The 17022-nt window shown below is 51.0% G+C and overlaps 1 protein-coding gene across 1 annotated transcript in view; it reads left to right on the top strand.

Annotated features, from left to right (window-relative positions):
• BCR (BCR, RhoGEF and GTPase activating protein) overlaps positions 1–17022 on the top strand; it is a 128271-nt gene that overhangs the window by 96516 nt on the left and 14733 nt on the right. The window contains exons 9-15 of the mRNA XM_021712037.1: positions 817–985; positions 3036–3155; positions 3980–4055; positions 5461–5565; positions 6235–6309; positions 8729–8826; positions 11432–11563. Coding sequence (XP_021567712.1) covers positions 817–985; positions 3036–3155; positions 3980–4055; positions 5461–5565; positions 6235–6309; positions 8729–8826; positions 11432–11563 — 775 coding nt within the window. The remainder of the gene's footprint in view (positions 1–816; positions 986–3035; positions 3156–3979; positions 4056–5460; positions 5566–6234; positions 6310–8728; positions 8827–11431; positions 11564–17022) is intronic.

Below are 17022 nucleotides of genomic sequence, written 5' to 3'. Positions count from 1 at the left end.
GGTTCACCCAGATTGTACCAAGTTAGAATAGAGAAAAGAGGGTTGGGAAGGACCAGAACTGGGCTCTTCCCCACATTCTGCCTGCTAAGTGAGTTTCATCATTCAGCTCAGAAGACAGCCTCAGTTGCCCCATCTGTCAAGTGAGGGGATTATTCCAGGTAGATCCGCAGCCTCTCAAACTAGAGTTCTGAGCATGGACTTGAGTTCTGTCCTGTCATTGGGTGACCTTGACATACTCCCATGTGTGCTGTCGTGTCCAGGGTCCATGCAGGATAAGATGGATCTAGGCTCCTCAGATGCCTCAGGGCCAGGGGTCATGTGTTCAGAGTGCCTGTTCCTAGGAGTCACTGAGGCTGGGGTCATTTCAGCCTGTTGCATGGAGCACGCATTGGGTTTTAAGACAAGTAAACAGGCCAGGCTCGGTGGCTCAGCCTATAATCCCAGCACTTTGGGAGGCTGAGGTGAGTGGATTGCCTGAGCCAGCGGGTTCAAGACCCGCCTGGGCAACTTGGCGAGACTTCATTTCTACAATAAAATAAAAAATTAGCTGGGCGTGGTAGTACCCGCCTGTAGTTCCAGCTACTTGGAAGGCTGAGGCAGAAGGATCGCCGGAGCCCAGCAGGTCGAGACTGCAGTGGCTGGGAGCGTGCTACTGCACTCCAGTCTGGGTGACAGAGTGAGACTCCAACTCAAAAAAAAAAAAAAAAAAGACGAGTACACAGTGTACAGACTTGGGCTCTCTGGGTCTCGAGAGCAGTGACATTAGCTAAGGAATAGACAGTCAACATGTGTCAGCATTCTCTTTTTCCCCTCCAGCAAAACCCAGCAGTACGACTGCAAATGGTACATTCCACTCACGGATCTCAGCTTCCAAATGGTGGACGAGTCAGAGGCGGCACCCAACATCCCCCTGGTGCCAGATGAGGAGCTGGATGCCCTGAAGATCAAGATCTCCCAGATAAAGAGTGACATCCAAAGAGAGAAGGTGCAGGGCTGGGGGCAAGGGCCGAGCTTGAGGCAACCTGAGTGGGCAGCAGCCTCTGCACGTGGGGTTCTCTCTGCCAGATATCTTATTCCACATCTGGGTTCTGGTACCCCTGTGAGCTATCAGCTCTTGGAGGGTTGGAAATCTGCTTACAGCTGGGTATCTGGTAGTTCTGAGAGCCCCTGACTAAACCCTGCACCAGAGTGGTGGGCAGCCCTCCCCTCACGAGATATGAAGAGTGTCGGACGTGGTGTTTACAGTGGGCCTTTCTTGGGATACTTGTGCCTGGTGGATGACCTGATACCTGTTTGTCTGACATGTGACTAGGGGTCCTTCACATAGGAAACCTATCTCTGGCAGACACCCTTGGCTCTTGTCTGAGTCGTGTGCAGTTATGTCTGCCTGACTTTGGCTCTGGTTCTAGGAACCTGACCTTCTGTTTTCCCCAACATCCTAGGGAAATCCTGGTCTGGGGCAGCTCCTGCTTCTTCCCGTGGAAGGTGCAAATTCAACCCACCACTGCAATAGAAAACAAGTCCAAAGACTTTTTTTCCTTATAGATCTTGGGCAGGGAGCACACTATGAGTAAGGAGGGCAGTCCTCCATCTCTAAGTCACATGAGGCAGGAATAAAGAGTTAGGCAAAGAGAGGGCACGCAAGCACTAACAGTATGTATAGAGAATAGTGTGTGGTCACATGAAATTTCAAGCAAATGCCTTTATATGAAGCGATGGGAAATTTCAAGCAAATGCCTTTATAGGAAGCGATGGGAAATCAGGGAGCCCAGTCTTTTAGACTGGAGAGATGCTTCCAAGTTCTTACCTCTAGCCACTGGCTATGGGAGGTTGTGTGTGGTGTTTTACTTCTAATGTCCAGGCAGCAATCTTTGCTGTGTCACTCAGTTCCACCTATGAAATACCGAGTTACTAGAAGGAAAGTCGCAGTGAGACTGTGGAGGACTTGAAGAGGTCTAAGACGTGGGGCTGAGGGAGGTGTCTAGCCTTTCCCCTTACAACTGCCCCAATAGAGGAGAACAGTCCTGGATGGGGGTGCCCCCGCTCCAGGTGTTCTAGACTGCAGGCCCTTGCTTTTTTCCGGAGAAGTTTAGAAAATTGTAGAAATAGTGAGGATGAGTCCCTGAAGTATAGTTAGCCCAGCCTGGAGGATATGCCATGCAGTGGCCACAGTGGAAGTGGCTCCCTCGGAGGTTCCTTAGTCCAGGGATGCCAATTGGGGTGAACAAAGCAAGACAAGGGTCCTCCTTAGCCCTCACCCACCTGTCCAGCCTGCTGTACCCAAACCTATTTCACTTATGAGCATGCAGGGAGCCCCAAGACTGAGATGAACATTAGGTTGTTTGTTCATCCAGGCAAGACTGTGGCCCCCATGGTAGGGTGTCCCCAAGCAGAGAGGGAGCCAGTGCTATGTCCTCAGGGGCAGTTGGATCTGTTTAGTGCCACTGCTGCATTCTCCACATTGAGCCCCTCATCTGTGAGCTGGTAATGGGGCCCTACTGGTGACAGGCAGCACAGTTCTCTCTTCCCCAGGGGTAGTAGCTTCAGGAGGGACCCAAACAGCTCAGCACAGAGAATTTTCCTGTCCAGGTTCTGGTGATGTTTGTCTGGCTTTCACCCCCACAGACACTCCTAGGGGGCCTGGTGCTGAAATCTGGTTGGATCAGGAGGGAGTGAAGAACCCTCTAGGTAACAGTGGTCCCCTGGCCATTGTCCTCATTTGGAAAAGTTGGAGGCAAGGACGTTTGTAAAGATCTCTCCTCTCTGCCCTTGTGAGAGAAGGTACTTGATTCCTTTGAGAAAGGCTTCCTGAGCATGTGCCACAGCTTGTGCTGGACCCTGACCTTGTGGAAAGGCTGCTTCTGTCCTTGAAATGCCACCAGCAGTAGCTCTCAGGCCCTGGGCTGTGCTGAGAGGGCAGACAGGATTCCCGCTGTCCACAGGCTGAGTATAGGGGGTGGTGGGGATGGACTAACTGGGAGCAGGTTGCACCAGGTCCCAGAATGGAAAGGTGAGGCTGTGGCCTCTCCCCGCAGAGGGCGAACAAGGGCAGCAAGGCCGCGGAGAGGCTGAAGAAGAAGCTGTCAGAGCAGGAGTCGCTGCTGCTGCTTATGTCTCCCAGCATGGCCTTCCGGGTGCACAGCCGCAATGGCAAGGTGAGTAAGTGCCCACCGCAACCCCCTGCTCTCCCAGGCACATGTTCCTGGCCTGCTCTGGACTCCTGACCACCCAGCCGCAGCCCTTTTTCTCTTGAAAGCATTCTCACGTGTAGAGAGGCTTGTCAGCATGGCACAGGTAGCCACACTTGTCCCTCTGGGCATCTGGACCCTTGCTCCCAGTTTGAATAGCAGCTGGCTCAGCTACCACAGCTGGGAGGGAGTGGAGTCTCCAAGGAGGGAATAGCCTCAGAGGTTCATGCAAACCTGGCCCTTAGTACAGGGATACTCTGGGGACCTCAGGGCCAGAGACGTATTTTCTCTCCTGAGTCTGGCTCCTAGTGCCAGCTGTAGCCTGATACTTTCCCTCCCCAGGCATGACACACATCTGTCAGCGTGCAGAATAGTTTATTCTTGCAGCTGGCTGGGAGAGGCAGCCATGGGCTCTGCAGAAGCCTCATCTCTGGGTCAGCATGGGGTTTGTGGGTTGAATGCAAGAAGTCAGGTCAGCATCTGCCCTCACCTCAGCAGACCCCACCTGGTAGCCTCTGTGTCCCTAAGCTATACTTGCTCTTGCCAGTGTTGCATCCTGAACCAGGTAGTTCAGGAAGGAGCTTATGCCAGAGGCAGGACTGCATAGTGCTCAGGTTCTGTGGCCCGATACCCAGCTGGCAGGAAGGGCAAAGGGTACAAGTAGCAGTGCCCACCTGGTCACTGGGCTTCAACCAACTGGAGTCTTGTGCGCCACGGTACCCTGGGTCTGCCAGGCACTCATTTAGTTGGGGACAGAGATAACTGGGGTGTGTTCTTCTCACCCTCCCTAGAGTTACACATTCCTCATCTCCTCTGACTACGAGCGCGCTGAGTGGAGGGAGAACATCCGGGAGCAGCAGAAGAAGTGTGAGTGGTCTCTGCCCCAGGACCAGGCTTTGGAACAGCAGTGCCAGAAAGGCATTGCCTCCTGTGACTTTAAACCTTATTTTTAGGCCGGATGCAGTGGCTCATGCCTATAATCCAAGCACTTTGGGAGGCCAAGGTGAGAGGATTACTTGAGCTCACAGGTTCGAGACCAGCCTAGACAACTTGACAAGACCTCATCTCTACAATTAATCAGAAAATTAGCTGGGCATGGTGGTGCATGCCTGTAGTTCCAGCTACTTGGAAGGCTGAGGTGGAAAGATTGCCTGAACCCAGCAGCTCGGGGCTGCAGTGTCCATGAGCATGTCATTGCACTCTAGCCTGGACAACAGAGTGAGACTCCAACTAAAAACAAAAACAAAAAAACCCTAGCCGGGCTCGGTGGCTCAGCCTGTAATTCCGCGCCTTTGGGAGGCTGAGGTGGGTGGATTGCCTGAGCCCGCAGGTTCGAGACCCGCCTGGGCAACTTGGTGAGACCTTATCTCTGCAATAAATCAAAATGAGCCAGGTGTGGTAGCGTGCACCTGTAGTTACAGCTACTTGGAAGGCTGAGGCGGAAGGATCGCCGGAGCCCAGCAGGTCGAGGCTGCAGTGGTCGGTAGCGGCCACTGCACTCCAGTCTAGGTGATAGAGTGAGACTCCAACTCAAAACAAAACAAAACAAAAAATCCTTATTTTTGAAGGGATTTTATCCAAGCAACATGTTACATGGAGCCCTAATTTAGAAAATAAGTTGAGCTGGGTATGGTGGCTCACCCAACACTTTGGGAGGCCAAAGCAGGAGGATTATTTGAGGCAAGAAGTTGAAGACCAGCTTGGGCAGCATACCAAGACTCCATCTCTTAAAAAAAAACACATAAAAAGTTGGACAGAAACTGTCCCACTAGACCCCTCATCCCCTGTGCATTCATTCCCTCACTGTCATAACATGAGGACCCAAAACAGCTCCAGAGAGGCATTGTCTCTTCTCATAGTTGTGCCCAGAAATAAGCCCATTTTCCTCACCCACTGGAAAAATAGGATCTGCATTAGCAGTGCTGGGGCAGAGCCATGCTGGTGTCTATCTGGGGAGGCCTAGTAAGGATATGCTCAAGGCTAGCCTCTTGTTCTCAGGCCTGTCTTGAGGGTGTAGTTTGGAAGCGTGTGGCCTATGTGTTTGTACACACCTTGCTAAGACTCCTCCAGGCCTGGGCTCTCCTGGACCATTCCTCGCTCTACTACTGGACCAACACTGCACCTGAAAGCTGAGCGCCATGTCCTGAGCCACCAAGTGCCAGCCCCTGCCATCCTCCCTCCCCAGAGTCAAGTGGAAGACCAATGGGAGGGGCTGGAGGTTGAGGAGCAGCACAGACTGACCAGTGGATGCACCTCTCTTTCACCCTCTCAGGTTTCAAAAGCTTCTCCCTGACATCTGTGGAACTACAGATGCTGACCAACTCATGTGTCAAACTTCAGACCGTCCACAACATTCCACTGACCATCAACAAGGAAGGTGAGGCTGCTGTCCTGTGCGCAGAGCTGCTGGAAAGGGGAGCAGCCAGCTAGCCTGAGGGCCGGCCTCCCTTCTTGTGTGACTGGTGGACTTTCGTTCAGAAGGAAGACATGTGCTTGTTACAAGGGCCTGTTGTCCTCTCCCTGGAGAGGATGGGGCAGGTTAGGAGCAATTTCTCCCCAGGGAGCTACTGCTGGCTGGTTGAGGAAATGCATGGCTTCTGTCCCTAGTCATGAGGCCTGCTGCAGATACTCCTCAGACACTCTGAGCTGTGGACCCAACCCCAATCCTGCCTCCCAGCCCTGCTATCATCTGACTACTTGCTAGCCCACACTTTTGGTCAAGCTGAGTTTTATAGTCACTGTTTCACACATGCACATATGCTCGGTCTCGCTCACAGGTACATGATTGTGTGCACATATGCACACATACTCTTTCCACATCCCATGCCACCCCACCCCCTCTCCTGTTCTTGGAACCTTAATACACTTTGGCTTGGCAACTGGTTTGCCTGTGTTGTGAACCCAACTAGATCCTAAGATCCCCAGAAACCACAATGGCAGCTACATGGTAGCCACGTGATCGTTGTTTTGAAAAAGTGGAGCCAGGATGTGACCTGCCTCTCTTTCCCAGTAGGGCAGAAGCTCACCTCTTTGGTCTCTTGCACAGATGATGAATCTCCTGGGCTCTACGGGTTCCTGAATGTCATCGTCCACTCAGCCACTGGATTTAAGCAAAGTTCGAGTAAGTGACTGGTTTGGGGAAGCAGGTGGGGAAGAGTTTCCACCCAGGAAAGACTAATCGGACAAGGTGTGGTAAACCAGGAAAGTTGTTCAAATGACCACTAAATGCCTTTTGACCCCGACCATTATGGGGTGCTTGTGCTGGTTGATGCCCTCTGGGTGTAGAACTTTGCCCTGATTGGACTCTACCTTTCCCATACCTGTCTCAGAACCTGCGTGCTGGTAAACTGCCCCCTGCAAGCGGGTCATGTAATTGCAGGAGCCTGAGTTTGACAGGCAGTGCCAGAGAAGTGAGCCTGTTATAAGCCAGGAATAGATTTGGCTACTCCACCAAGCTGGATGGATAATACCCTTTTCCTCCTTCCCCTGCAGGAGGAGGGGTCTCTCCCAGCTGCTCAAGCTGTCAGAACAGTGAAAGCTGGTTGAAGTTTCTAGAAAAGGAAAAATATGGAGACAACACCTATCTGTGATTGTTGGGGGCTGGGAGTAGAGTGAGGATTGATTGCAAATGAACCCCATGGGATTTTTTGATGAGGGCAGTATCCTGAAACCATTGTGGTGCTGTTTGTGCTAGTGTTTAAATTTACTAAAAACCCTCCAGCTGTATACTAGCAGTGACTGAATTGTATAACATGCAGATTATACCCCCATAAAGCTGTAGCACAGCTTGGAAGGCTGAGGCGGAAGGATCACCTGAACCCAGCAGGCATAATCTGCATGTTATACAATTCAGTCACTGCTAGTATACAGCTGGAGGGTTTTTAGTAAATTTAAACACTAGCACGCTTAATTATTCCCCTGGGCCCCTCTGTCTGACTTCCCAGGGTCCTGCCCAGCCTTTCCTCCCTTGCAGCCCCTCCTCCCCAGTCCCATTCCATCAGCAGTGCAGGTGATGCCTGGAACTGCTTCTTAGTCTCCTGGTCTTTCCTGTCACCTTTCCATCTATCACCCCAATGTTCCACACTCTTAACCTTACATCCCCAAACCAGACCTATCATCTGTAGCCCCCAAACTTGTTCCCCTTAGGTCCTGCCCCATGAGGGATATCACCATCTACTCCCATGGCCAAGCCAGAGACCACCATCCTGTTCATTTCCCCTCTCAGTTAGACACCATCTCTGGCTACCCTCATCCAGGCCCTGGGTAATGGCCTCATGCCTGGTTCCCAACCCCAGACATCCCCATCATCCCTCAAGTGGTTTTTCTTTTTCTTTTTTTTTTTTGTGTTGGAGTCTCACTCTGTCACCCAGACTGGAGTGCAGTGGCACGCTCACGGCCACTGCAGCCTCAACCTGCTGGGTTCAGATGATCCTTCCGCCTCAGCCTTCCAAGTAGCTGGAACTACAGAAACATGCCGCCATGCCCGGCTAATTTTTTGATTTATTGTAGCGATGAGGTCTCACCAGGTTGCCCAGGCTGGTCTCAAACTCATGAGCTCAGACAGTCCTCTCACCTCAGCCTCCCAAAGTGCTTAGGATTATAGGCGTGAGCCACTGTGCCCGGCTCAAGTGGTTTTTATAAAACATAAACCCCACCCTATTGCTTATAGCCCAGCCCCACTCTCCCTCAGGCCTTACCTCTTTCCTCTTCCCCTGCACCCCATGACCTGCTCCCTGTGCCCCACACTGGCCTGGAGCCCTCTATGCCCAAACCTTTTGCCAAAAAATACTCATAGCAGGTTCTGCTCAGGTCATAAGAACTTCCCCTAACCCCTTCCCTTTATACCCCCAGGACAGCTGGCCTCTGCTATGGCCTCACTGTACAGCACTCATCTCCCTGTGTAGCAATAGCACATTCTTCACCTCTCTGTCCGTCCCAACCAGTACAGGGCCCTCCTCACCCCCAGGGGCTTTAGCTAGGGTTTACTGAATGACCAAGAGAGCAAGTGTTATGAGAGGTCCCGTTTCCCAGATGCACAGAAACCATAGGATAGGGTGGGGGCATTGCTTGAGGTTCTGCTGTTCATGCTGGCTACTGGTTTGGTGGTGGTTGTTTTTTGTTTGTTTTGATTTTTTTTTTTTTTTAGTTGTAGTCTCACTCTGTCGCCCGGGCTGGAGTGCAGTGGCATGATCATGGCTCTCTGCATCTCGACCTCCTAGGCACAGGTGTTCCTTCTGCCTCAGCCTCCTGAGTGGCTGGGACTGCAGGTATGCGCCCCCACACCTGGCTGAATGTTTTGATTCTTTATAGAGGTGAGGCCTTGCTATGTTGCCTTGGCTAGTCTCAAACTACTGGGCTCAAGCAATCCTCCTGCTTCGGCCTCCCAAAGTGCTAGAATTACAGACATAAGCCTCCACACTTGGCCAGTGTTTTAAAAAAAAAATTAAGAGCATTTATTTTGAAAATAACACCTGCTCTTATAGACCACGTGGGTGATGTGGAAAAATGCAGTTACCTTCTCCATGTCCCCCTTCCTGCAGATCTGTACTGCACCCTGGAGGTGGATTCCTTTGGGTATTTTGTGAATAAAGCAAAGACGCGCGTCTACAGGGACACAACTGAACCCAACTGGAATGAGGTGAGGAGCCGACTTCCTCAAGGCTGGTCTGGGCACAGGATGTTTTCCACAGAGAGAGTCTAAACCCTTGGAGGCTTCCCGAGGGCTTCCCCCAAAGACGTTGCTGCCAGCATTCCAGGAATCTCCTGGAGGGCCTGGGTGACAGGGCCAAGAGATTTTTATCTCCATGTTCCTAAGAGTCTTACCCACTCACCCCCCCATCACAAAGAAGCAGCTTGTTTTCTGGGGAAGTCTTTATAAAGTGACTTAAAAGGGCTTTTGTTCTTTGTTATGACTTGGTGTTTACTTGGTAGGTTTCCATAGTGTTTTTCCACCAAAGTTGGAATAAGCTCGCTATGACCCTCTTGGTTTCTGGAAGCTTAGGACTCTGCCTGTGGGAGCTGGGACTGGACTGCAGGTCTAGCTCCCTTTACCTCACTGGTCTGAAGGGTCCTGCTTGTTTGTCGTGGATATTGGGTTTGTATAGTGGGTCACTATGCTTCCCCCCACCTTGGAGAATTACTGTGTAGGTCATGCAACCATTTGTCCCTGAACCTTCAGGAATGGAAGAATGATTACGGAGAGGTTAGTATTGATTAAGTTCTTAGATCCACAAGAGATTAATTTCCCCAGCTTGTGCAGCTGTGGCCATTGAGTGCCCCATTCTTTTTTTTTTGAATTGGAGTCTCACTCCATCACCATGCAGTGGCACACTCACAGCCACCCCAGCGTCAACCCGCTGGACTCAGGCAATCCTTCTACCTCAGCCTTCCAAGTAGCCAGAACTACAGGCATACACTACTATACCTGGCTAATATTTTGGTTTATTGTGGAGATGAGGTCTCACCAAGTTGCCCAGGCTGTTCTCGAACCCGTGGGATCAGGCAGTCCCCTTATCTCGGCCTCCCAAAGTACTAGGATTACAGGCTTGAGACACCATGCCCAGCCTCCCCTTTCTTTTTTTGTGTGTGTCAGGGTCTCACTCTGTTGCCCAGGCTGTGGCATGATCACAACAGTCATGGCTTACAACAGCCTCAACCTCTTGGGCTCAGGCAATTCTTCCACCTCAGCATCCCAGGTAGCTGGGACTACAGGCACGTGCTAGCATGCCTAACTAATTTTTTTGTAGAGAGGAGGTTTTGCTATGTTGCCCAGGCTGGTCTCAAACTCATGAGCCCAAGCAATCCGCCCGCCTTGTTCTCCCAAAGTGCTGGGATTACAGATGTGAACCACCATGCCTCGTTATTGATGGTGTGGGTATGAATGGAGACAGCCAGCTACAGAGAGCTGCCTCCCACCCCCTCTGCTGCAGAGGAGGAAACAAACCACTGGGCTGCTTGGTCCATGTCAGGTCATGAAGTTGGTAGAGCAAGCAATGGGACGAGAACCCAGGTCTCCTTTCTCAGCATCCACTGCTCTCTGGTCATTAGACTTTCTGCCTGAGGAAGACAAAGGCACAAGACCCTGTTAAATTTACTTGAACATCCCTGCAGGAAGGACTGAATGGCAGCTATGACGAGGGGGAATCAGAGCCACATGGGGGTCTATCGAAGAAGGCTTTGCAGATAGAAGAAGGCTTTGCAGAGAGCAGGAGGACTGTGACCCAGCATAGACAGTGAGGGAGTGAGGGATGGGTACTAGGCAGTTGGTGAAAGGTTCAGGTGCCAGGCGAGTGGAAGCTCCAGGAAGGCATGAAGAGTATGAGTGCAGTGGGTCACCTGGCATCACCCTCACTGTGCATGTCGATCATCCAGGGATTGACTTGTTCCTAGCACATACGTGGCCCACCCCCATTCAGGTTCAGAAATAGCTGCTGCATGTTTTCCCCCTCGCCCTCTTCCATTTCCCCACCAAGAACCCGTGAGTGAACGTGAACTCACTGATGGTATCAGGGATGATGGAAGAGAAGGTTGGCACAGAGGGCCACGGCAGACCACTTGAGTGCCGAGGGGAACATTCTTTCCTCCAAGTCCCTCTCCTTCCTATATCAACTCTAAGGATCATTTTTTTTTCCTTTTTACATAGAATTAATTTTTTTAGAGCAGTTTGGGTTCACAGCAAAATTGAACAGAAAGGACAGAGAGTTCCCAGGTATGCCCTGCCCCCCCATGCCCCACTACTGGCATCCCCATTCATTACACTCCCCATTCGTTACAATTAACATGCATTGGCACACCATTATCACCCGGAGTTCATAGAACCATTAGGGTTCATTCTTGGTATTACACATTGTAAGGGTTTTGACAAATTATTTACCATTTGATATCTTACAGAGTAGTTTCACTGCCGTAAAGATGAACCCATATTGACATACCATTACCAACCAGAGTCTGTCGAATGTCTGCATTTTGAGCAGAAACCCTCAAGATTCTGTGTGGGTGGCATGGAGACCATCCTTTGAGAGGTTTTGATTAGGTTTGAGAGGCATGGACGCATCCAGAGCCACATGAGATTGGCAGTAATAGCCACAGAGAATACCCTTGAGGGTCCCAGGCCTAAATGAGGAGAGACTCAGGCATTGGGTTCACCCAAGGAAACAAGAACAGTGTTGGGGACACGCTTCTGACCACCACATATACTTGGACCTGTTTGTTCACATGTGACTTTCCTTCTCTCTCTGGTGCAGGAGTTTGAGATTGAGCTTGAAGGCTCCCAGACCCTGAGGATACTTTGCTATGAAAAGTGTTACAACAAAATAAAGATCCCTAAGGAAGATGGCGAGAGCACAGACAGGCTCATGGGGAAGGGTCAGGTTCAGGTGAGTCTGCTGGCCCCTCCCACCCCCTTTTGGATGCTTCCTGTACTTTCCTGTTTGGCACTTGGGGACATTGAGATGGCCTAGTGCTCGGGGTGGGGTGGGCAACCGCAACACTGAAAATCTACTGTGAGAGACCTGGGCTGGTGTCTTCACAGGTTCAGATGGACTGCCCTCTGTCTGTCTGTCTGTCTGTCTGTCTATTGTGTTCAATCTTATCCCCAAAGAAATTTAAGTTTTAAGTCTGATTCTGCATCTGGGGCCTCAGTTCCTGCATGGCCTTAGGAAAACCCACAGGTAGAATAGTTAGGGGTGCCATGGTCTAAAATTGGCAGTTCCTGGGCCACCCCTTCTTGGAAAAGCACAGGGGATCCCAGAGTCTACCGACTTGCTATCCCCTTTCTGGGGTCTAGACCCATTTTCTAGGGTGTACAGCTGTATCCCTGTTCAGGATATACCCAGCTCCTCTCCCAGGATTGGTGTAGAAGCCCCTGGCATGCTGAAGCATATATCCATACAGGACCAGGAGAGGTGCCGTGGTTCTCAAGAAGTGCCTGGGTCTTCCGTTCAGAAGTGTATCTAGCCCCTGGGAGCCCACCACCATTGTTTCACACTTCTTGGAAGAAGCTGGCTCCCCTGCCTTGTGTTTCTTGTGGTCCTACCTACACAGTTCCTTCCGTGGGGGTGGCTGGAAGGAAGCCCTGGGACCGCATTCCTTACAGTGCATTTTATCAGATCCAGCTAAGCCGGTTCCTCCCCCACCCAGGAGGTGGGTGGGTCTTGGGTGCTGCTCCCCACTCCCAGGACCTTCTACCTTAGCAGGAAACCTCAAGAGAGAGTGAATTTGGCATTCCAGGTGCCCTGTGAGCACAGCATTCACCAAGAAGCCTCAACTCCTTCCCTAAGGGCAGGAAGTAAAAATCCTCATGTGGTTAAATATTGAGTGCCAGGAAGGATGAAGGGAGAGGGTGATTCTTCCCAGAGCAATTTGTAGTCTTGGCTGATGAAGGCCCACATTCTCATTCACATCAACAAGTCCTTGCTAAGTACTGGCTCCACCCCGACCCCCAACCCCTTCCCAGCTCTGGCTGGCCAGGTTCTTGGAAGATGCACACTGCTGCCTGTTTTTCCCCCTTGGAATCTTATGAGGGAACTCAGTGACAGGGGCCTGCGGGACTCCCTGTACCTTGAGACCTAGTCTAAAAGCAAAAATTATCCTCAGGCATGCACTTGAGGTCTCAGATACTCAAAAGACCAAGGTAGGAAGATCTCTTGAGCCCAGGGGTTCAAGACCCTACCCCACCGTGTAGATCTTGTTCACCCTCTCAGCCTTTGGGTAGATGTCATGGTACAGATGAGCAAATGGTTTGCTCTGTTCTTGATAGGCCGTCCTGGGCCAATCTCCTTTGAGAACCAAAGTGTTCCAGTGCCTGTCAAGTGGTAGACAGAATTCGGGTGATGGTCATGGTTGCGGCCCTCTTATGCATGTGCTTTCTCACTTGGTCCTTGCAACAGGTCTTTGAAAAAGTTCATTTGACCCTTGAGTAAATGTTTCCCTAACCTGCTCAAGGTCCCTAGGCACCCAGGGTGGTAGAAGGAGCAGAGTCCAGAGCCATGCTCCCTGTGCTCTCCCTTCCCTTCTCCTCTCTCTGTGTTGTGTGACTGCCCCTAGCCTAGAGTATTCCTTGTCTTACATAGCCTCACTGCCCTGCCCAGCCCAGCCAACAGTGAGGTTTTCCTCCCATCAGACCAGGTGAAAGGGAGGTTCACATTCTAAATCAGCCTTTAATTTATATCATCTGAATCTTCAACCATGGAAGTCCTAGGAGTGGCTGGATTTGAACCAGGGCCTCTGAGTACTGTTGCTGGGTAACTGGTGGGGAGGGTCTCAGTAGAAAAGAGAAAAGAACAAATACGTCACTTCCTCTTCGATCATATCAAGCCCTCTTTGAAATCCCTTTGCGATGGCTCATGCCTGTAATCCCAGCACTTTGGGAGGCCAAGGCAAGAGGATTGCCTGAGTCCAGGGGTCTGAGACCAACCTGGGCAACTTGGAGGGATTTCATCTCTACAATAAATCAAAAAATATAGCCGGGTGTAATGGTGTGCACCTGCAATTCCATCTACTTGGAAGGCAGAGGCAGAAGGATCCCTGAGCCCAGTAGGTCGAGGCTGCAGTGGCCCTGAGTGCACTCCAGCCTGGGTGACAGAGTGAGACTCCGACCAAAAAGAAACAAAAAAATCCCCTTGCCATGCTGCTGGTTGTGAGCAAAGTTTTGATATGCAACACCTGTCCTTTCAGACAGCAGGGGGTACCTGCTGAGCACCCTGCTCCATTCCAGGGGAGAGTTAAGTATCAAAGAAAGACCCAAGCTGGACAGCATTTAAAGGGTGAAAACAGACTTTATTCAGGAATTATTGCAGTAGGGAAAGAGACCTCAGTATAGAACCAGGCTTGAGGCCGGGCTCGGTAGTTCAGCCTGTAATCCCAGCACTTTGGGAGACTGAGGTGGGTGGAGTACCTGAGCCTGCGGGCTTGAGACCAGCCTGGGCAACTTGGTGAGACCTTGTCTCTACAATAAATCATAAATTAGCTGGGCGTGGTAGTAGCATGTTCCTGTAGTTCCGGCTACTTGGAAGGCTGAGGCAGAAGGATTTCCAGAGCCCAGCAGGTGGACTCTGGGATGACTGTGAGTATGCCTCTGCACTCCAGCCTAGGCAACACAGTGAGACTCAAAAAAAAAAAAAAAAAGAACCAGGCTTGATCCTGAATACAGCAGGGGTGAATGGGGATTGGTAGCCAAGGAGCAGGGTGAGGGCAGTAGATGGCAAATGACTGTGAGGAGACATCAGGGGCAGGGGATTCTGCCTCAACTGACTTAACAGGATTCTGGCTGAAGGTAGGCCACGGTGACCAGACATCACCAGGGGGCATCAGTAGGTGAGGAATTTGACCAGATATCAAGTGTAGGGGGTTCTAGCTAAACTGACTTAGCAGGATTCTTGCTAAAATTGGCCTCTTGAAGACATTCCCAAGGAGGGGGCTGAAAAAAAAGCTGGGTACTGTTATTTATTCCTGTAATCCCAGCATTTTGGAAGGCTGAAAAGGGTGGATCGCTTGAAGCCAGAAATTTAAGACCAACCTGGCTAACAAAGTAAGACTTTGTCTCTACCAAAAAAAAAAAAATTAGCTGGTTATAGTGGCATACCTGTAGTCCCAGCTCCTCAGGAGACTGAATCAGGAGTATCACTTGAGCCCAGGAGTTCAAGGTTGTGGTGAGCAATGTCACTGTACTCCAGCCTTGGTGACAGAGTGAGACCCTGTCTCAAAGAAAGAAAGAAGGCCGGGCGTGGGGTGGGGGGTGATCTCAGAGAGAAAAGAACAAATACTGCCTCTTTGATCATAAGAAGCCCTCTTTGAAATCCCTTTGCTGCCAAAGGGATTTTGGGAGGCAGAGGCAAGAGGATTGCCTGAGTGCGGGGATTCAAGACCAGCCTGGGCAACTTGGCAAGACCTCACCTCTACAATAAATGAAAAAATTAACCAGGCATGGTGGTGTGTGCCTGTGGTTCCAGCTACTTGGAAGGCTGAGGTAGAAGGACCACCTGAGCCCAGTAGGTCGAGGCTGCGGTGGTTGTGAGCATGCCATTGCACTCCAGTCTGGGTGACAGAGTGAGACTCCAACTCAAAAAAAAAAAAGGAAAGAAAGAAAGAGAAAAAATAAAAGAGTCAGAGGAGCCTGGTGGCTGGAGTTTGGTCAAGGAGAGAGTCTTTGTTGACCCCCCAGGCCCCACCATGTTCCATGTGACCTAGGCAGGTCATGTGACCCACCCACCCAAACGTGTTTCCAACCTGTAAATTGGAATGGGACCACAGAGCCATAGCGATTCAGTGATAGGCCTCTCTCAAAGGACTGGTCAGTGTTCACTGCTATTATCATTCTTATTTGCCATTTTTGTTGTAAGGAGGCAGTGAAGGAGGTGGGATCCAACTCCAGCCCCTGGTTAGTGCCATCAGTGGGAAAGATGAGTGGGAAACCTGGCCCCTGACCTCACTAAGTGGGAAATAATCCGACCACCACACAGAGGGACTTCATGACTCACGCTAAGTAAACGGCACCCAGCCTGGCCCCTGGAGTTCTGGGCTCCCATGAGGGGGGTTTGTTTGTGGGATCCCAAGAGGAAGGAAGTCAGAGGAGGGGCAATGGTGCTGATGACGCCCTACAACCCAGTCTGGCCTCTTTCTCCCTGACAGACGCAGTTGTCTGCGCAGGATATAGCTGGGAGAGGGTGTGCATGACTCACTGGGGCCTAGTCTTAGAGTCCAGGCTTTGCCCAGTAATATCAGGTGCCCTCCATGCTGTGCCAGGTGGGATGGAGTGCTCAGCTCTCTGTATCTTGCTGCTGGGAGAAGTCAAGTAGAGAGACCTCCCTGTGAGGAGAAGCAGTTGCTGCAGGTGGGATAGGTCCGGCGTCCCAGGGGGGGCTGGAAAAATCCCAGACCCAGCCAGGATGGCAGAGGCTCCTGACAGGCCCCAGGGGAAATGGAAATTGTGTCTTCAGCAAAGCTGCTCACACACTTGCCTGTGGACAGAAGGAGTCAGAATCTTCTGAGGTTGGGGTTCTAGCTGGGTCTGGTTTTTGCTCCCCTAAATGGTGCTGATGAGTGTTGGGTTCAGGAACCACCAGCCCAAGTCTTAGGCTTTAGCCCCTGCTCTTCAAGTGACTGTCCTGGATGAAGTGTCAGGTCCCCACTTCCCTTCTTGCGCTCCAGAATCCAGGATGGGTGAGCTGGTCTGTTCAGAGCTGTGAGCCAGAAAGGCAGAGGGACGTGGGGTACAGGAGGGAGGAAGTTGTGGTGGTGTCCACTGTCTAGGAAAGAGTCGCCTAACAGCATGATCCAAGCCCTCCTGTGTAGGCAGGTGCAGAGGAAGTGGATGAGAGTTCCTTCGAGCCAGCCCTGGGTGACAGAGTGAGACTCTATCTCAAAAAAAAGGAAAGAAAGTGAGCCACGTGAGCCAGCGAAGCTATCCCAGTCCATCCTTAGGCACCAAGAACCCAATGTGCCACCATAGTGATGGAAGTCCTCTTTCATGCCAGGCCCAGGGGACCCCCAAAACAAGAAGACCTCTGTCCCCAGCCTTTGTGGTCCAGAGCAGAGAGGCTTGAAAGAAAGGATGCCACAGGTGCACATTAACTTGCTTACCATAAAATGGATCCATTTTAAGTGTGTAATTGATTTTGTTTTCAGTTAGTTTACAGGGTTGTACAACTATCATCAATAATCTAGATTTAGATGGTTTCCATCACTCCAAAACAATTTCCCTATTCCCACCTACAGCCACTTCTTATTCCCATTCCCAGACCAAGGTTGATCTGCTTTTTGTCTCTAGAGACTTGTCCATTCTTCATATTTCATAAAATGGAATCATGGCTGGGCTCAGTGGCTCAGCCTGTAATCC

The sequence above is a fragment of the Carlito syrichta genome, unplaced genomic scaffold (genome assembly GCF_000164805.1).
Source record: "Carlito syrichta isolate Samal-C Ts95f unplaced genomic scaffold, Tarsius_syrichta-2.0.1 Scaffold87125, whole genome shotgun sequence".
NCBI lineage: Eukaryota > Metazoa > Chordata > Mammalia > Primates > Tarsiidae > Carlito > Carlito syrichta.
Note: the sequence above shows the minus strand (reverse complement) of the source record. Positions and strands in the feature narration are given on the sequence as shown.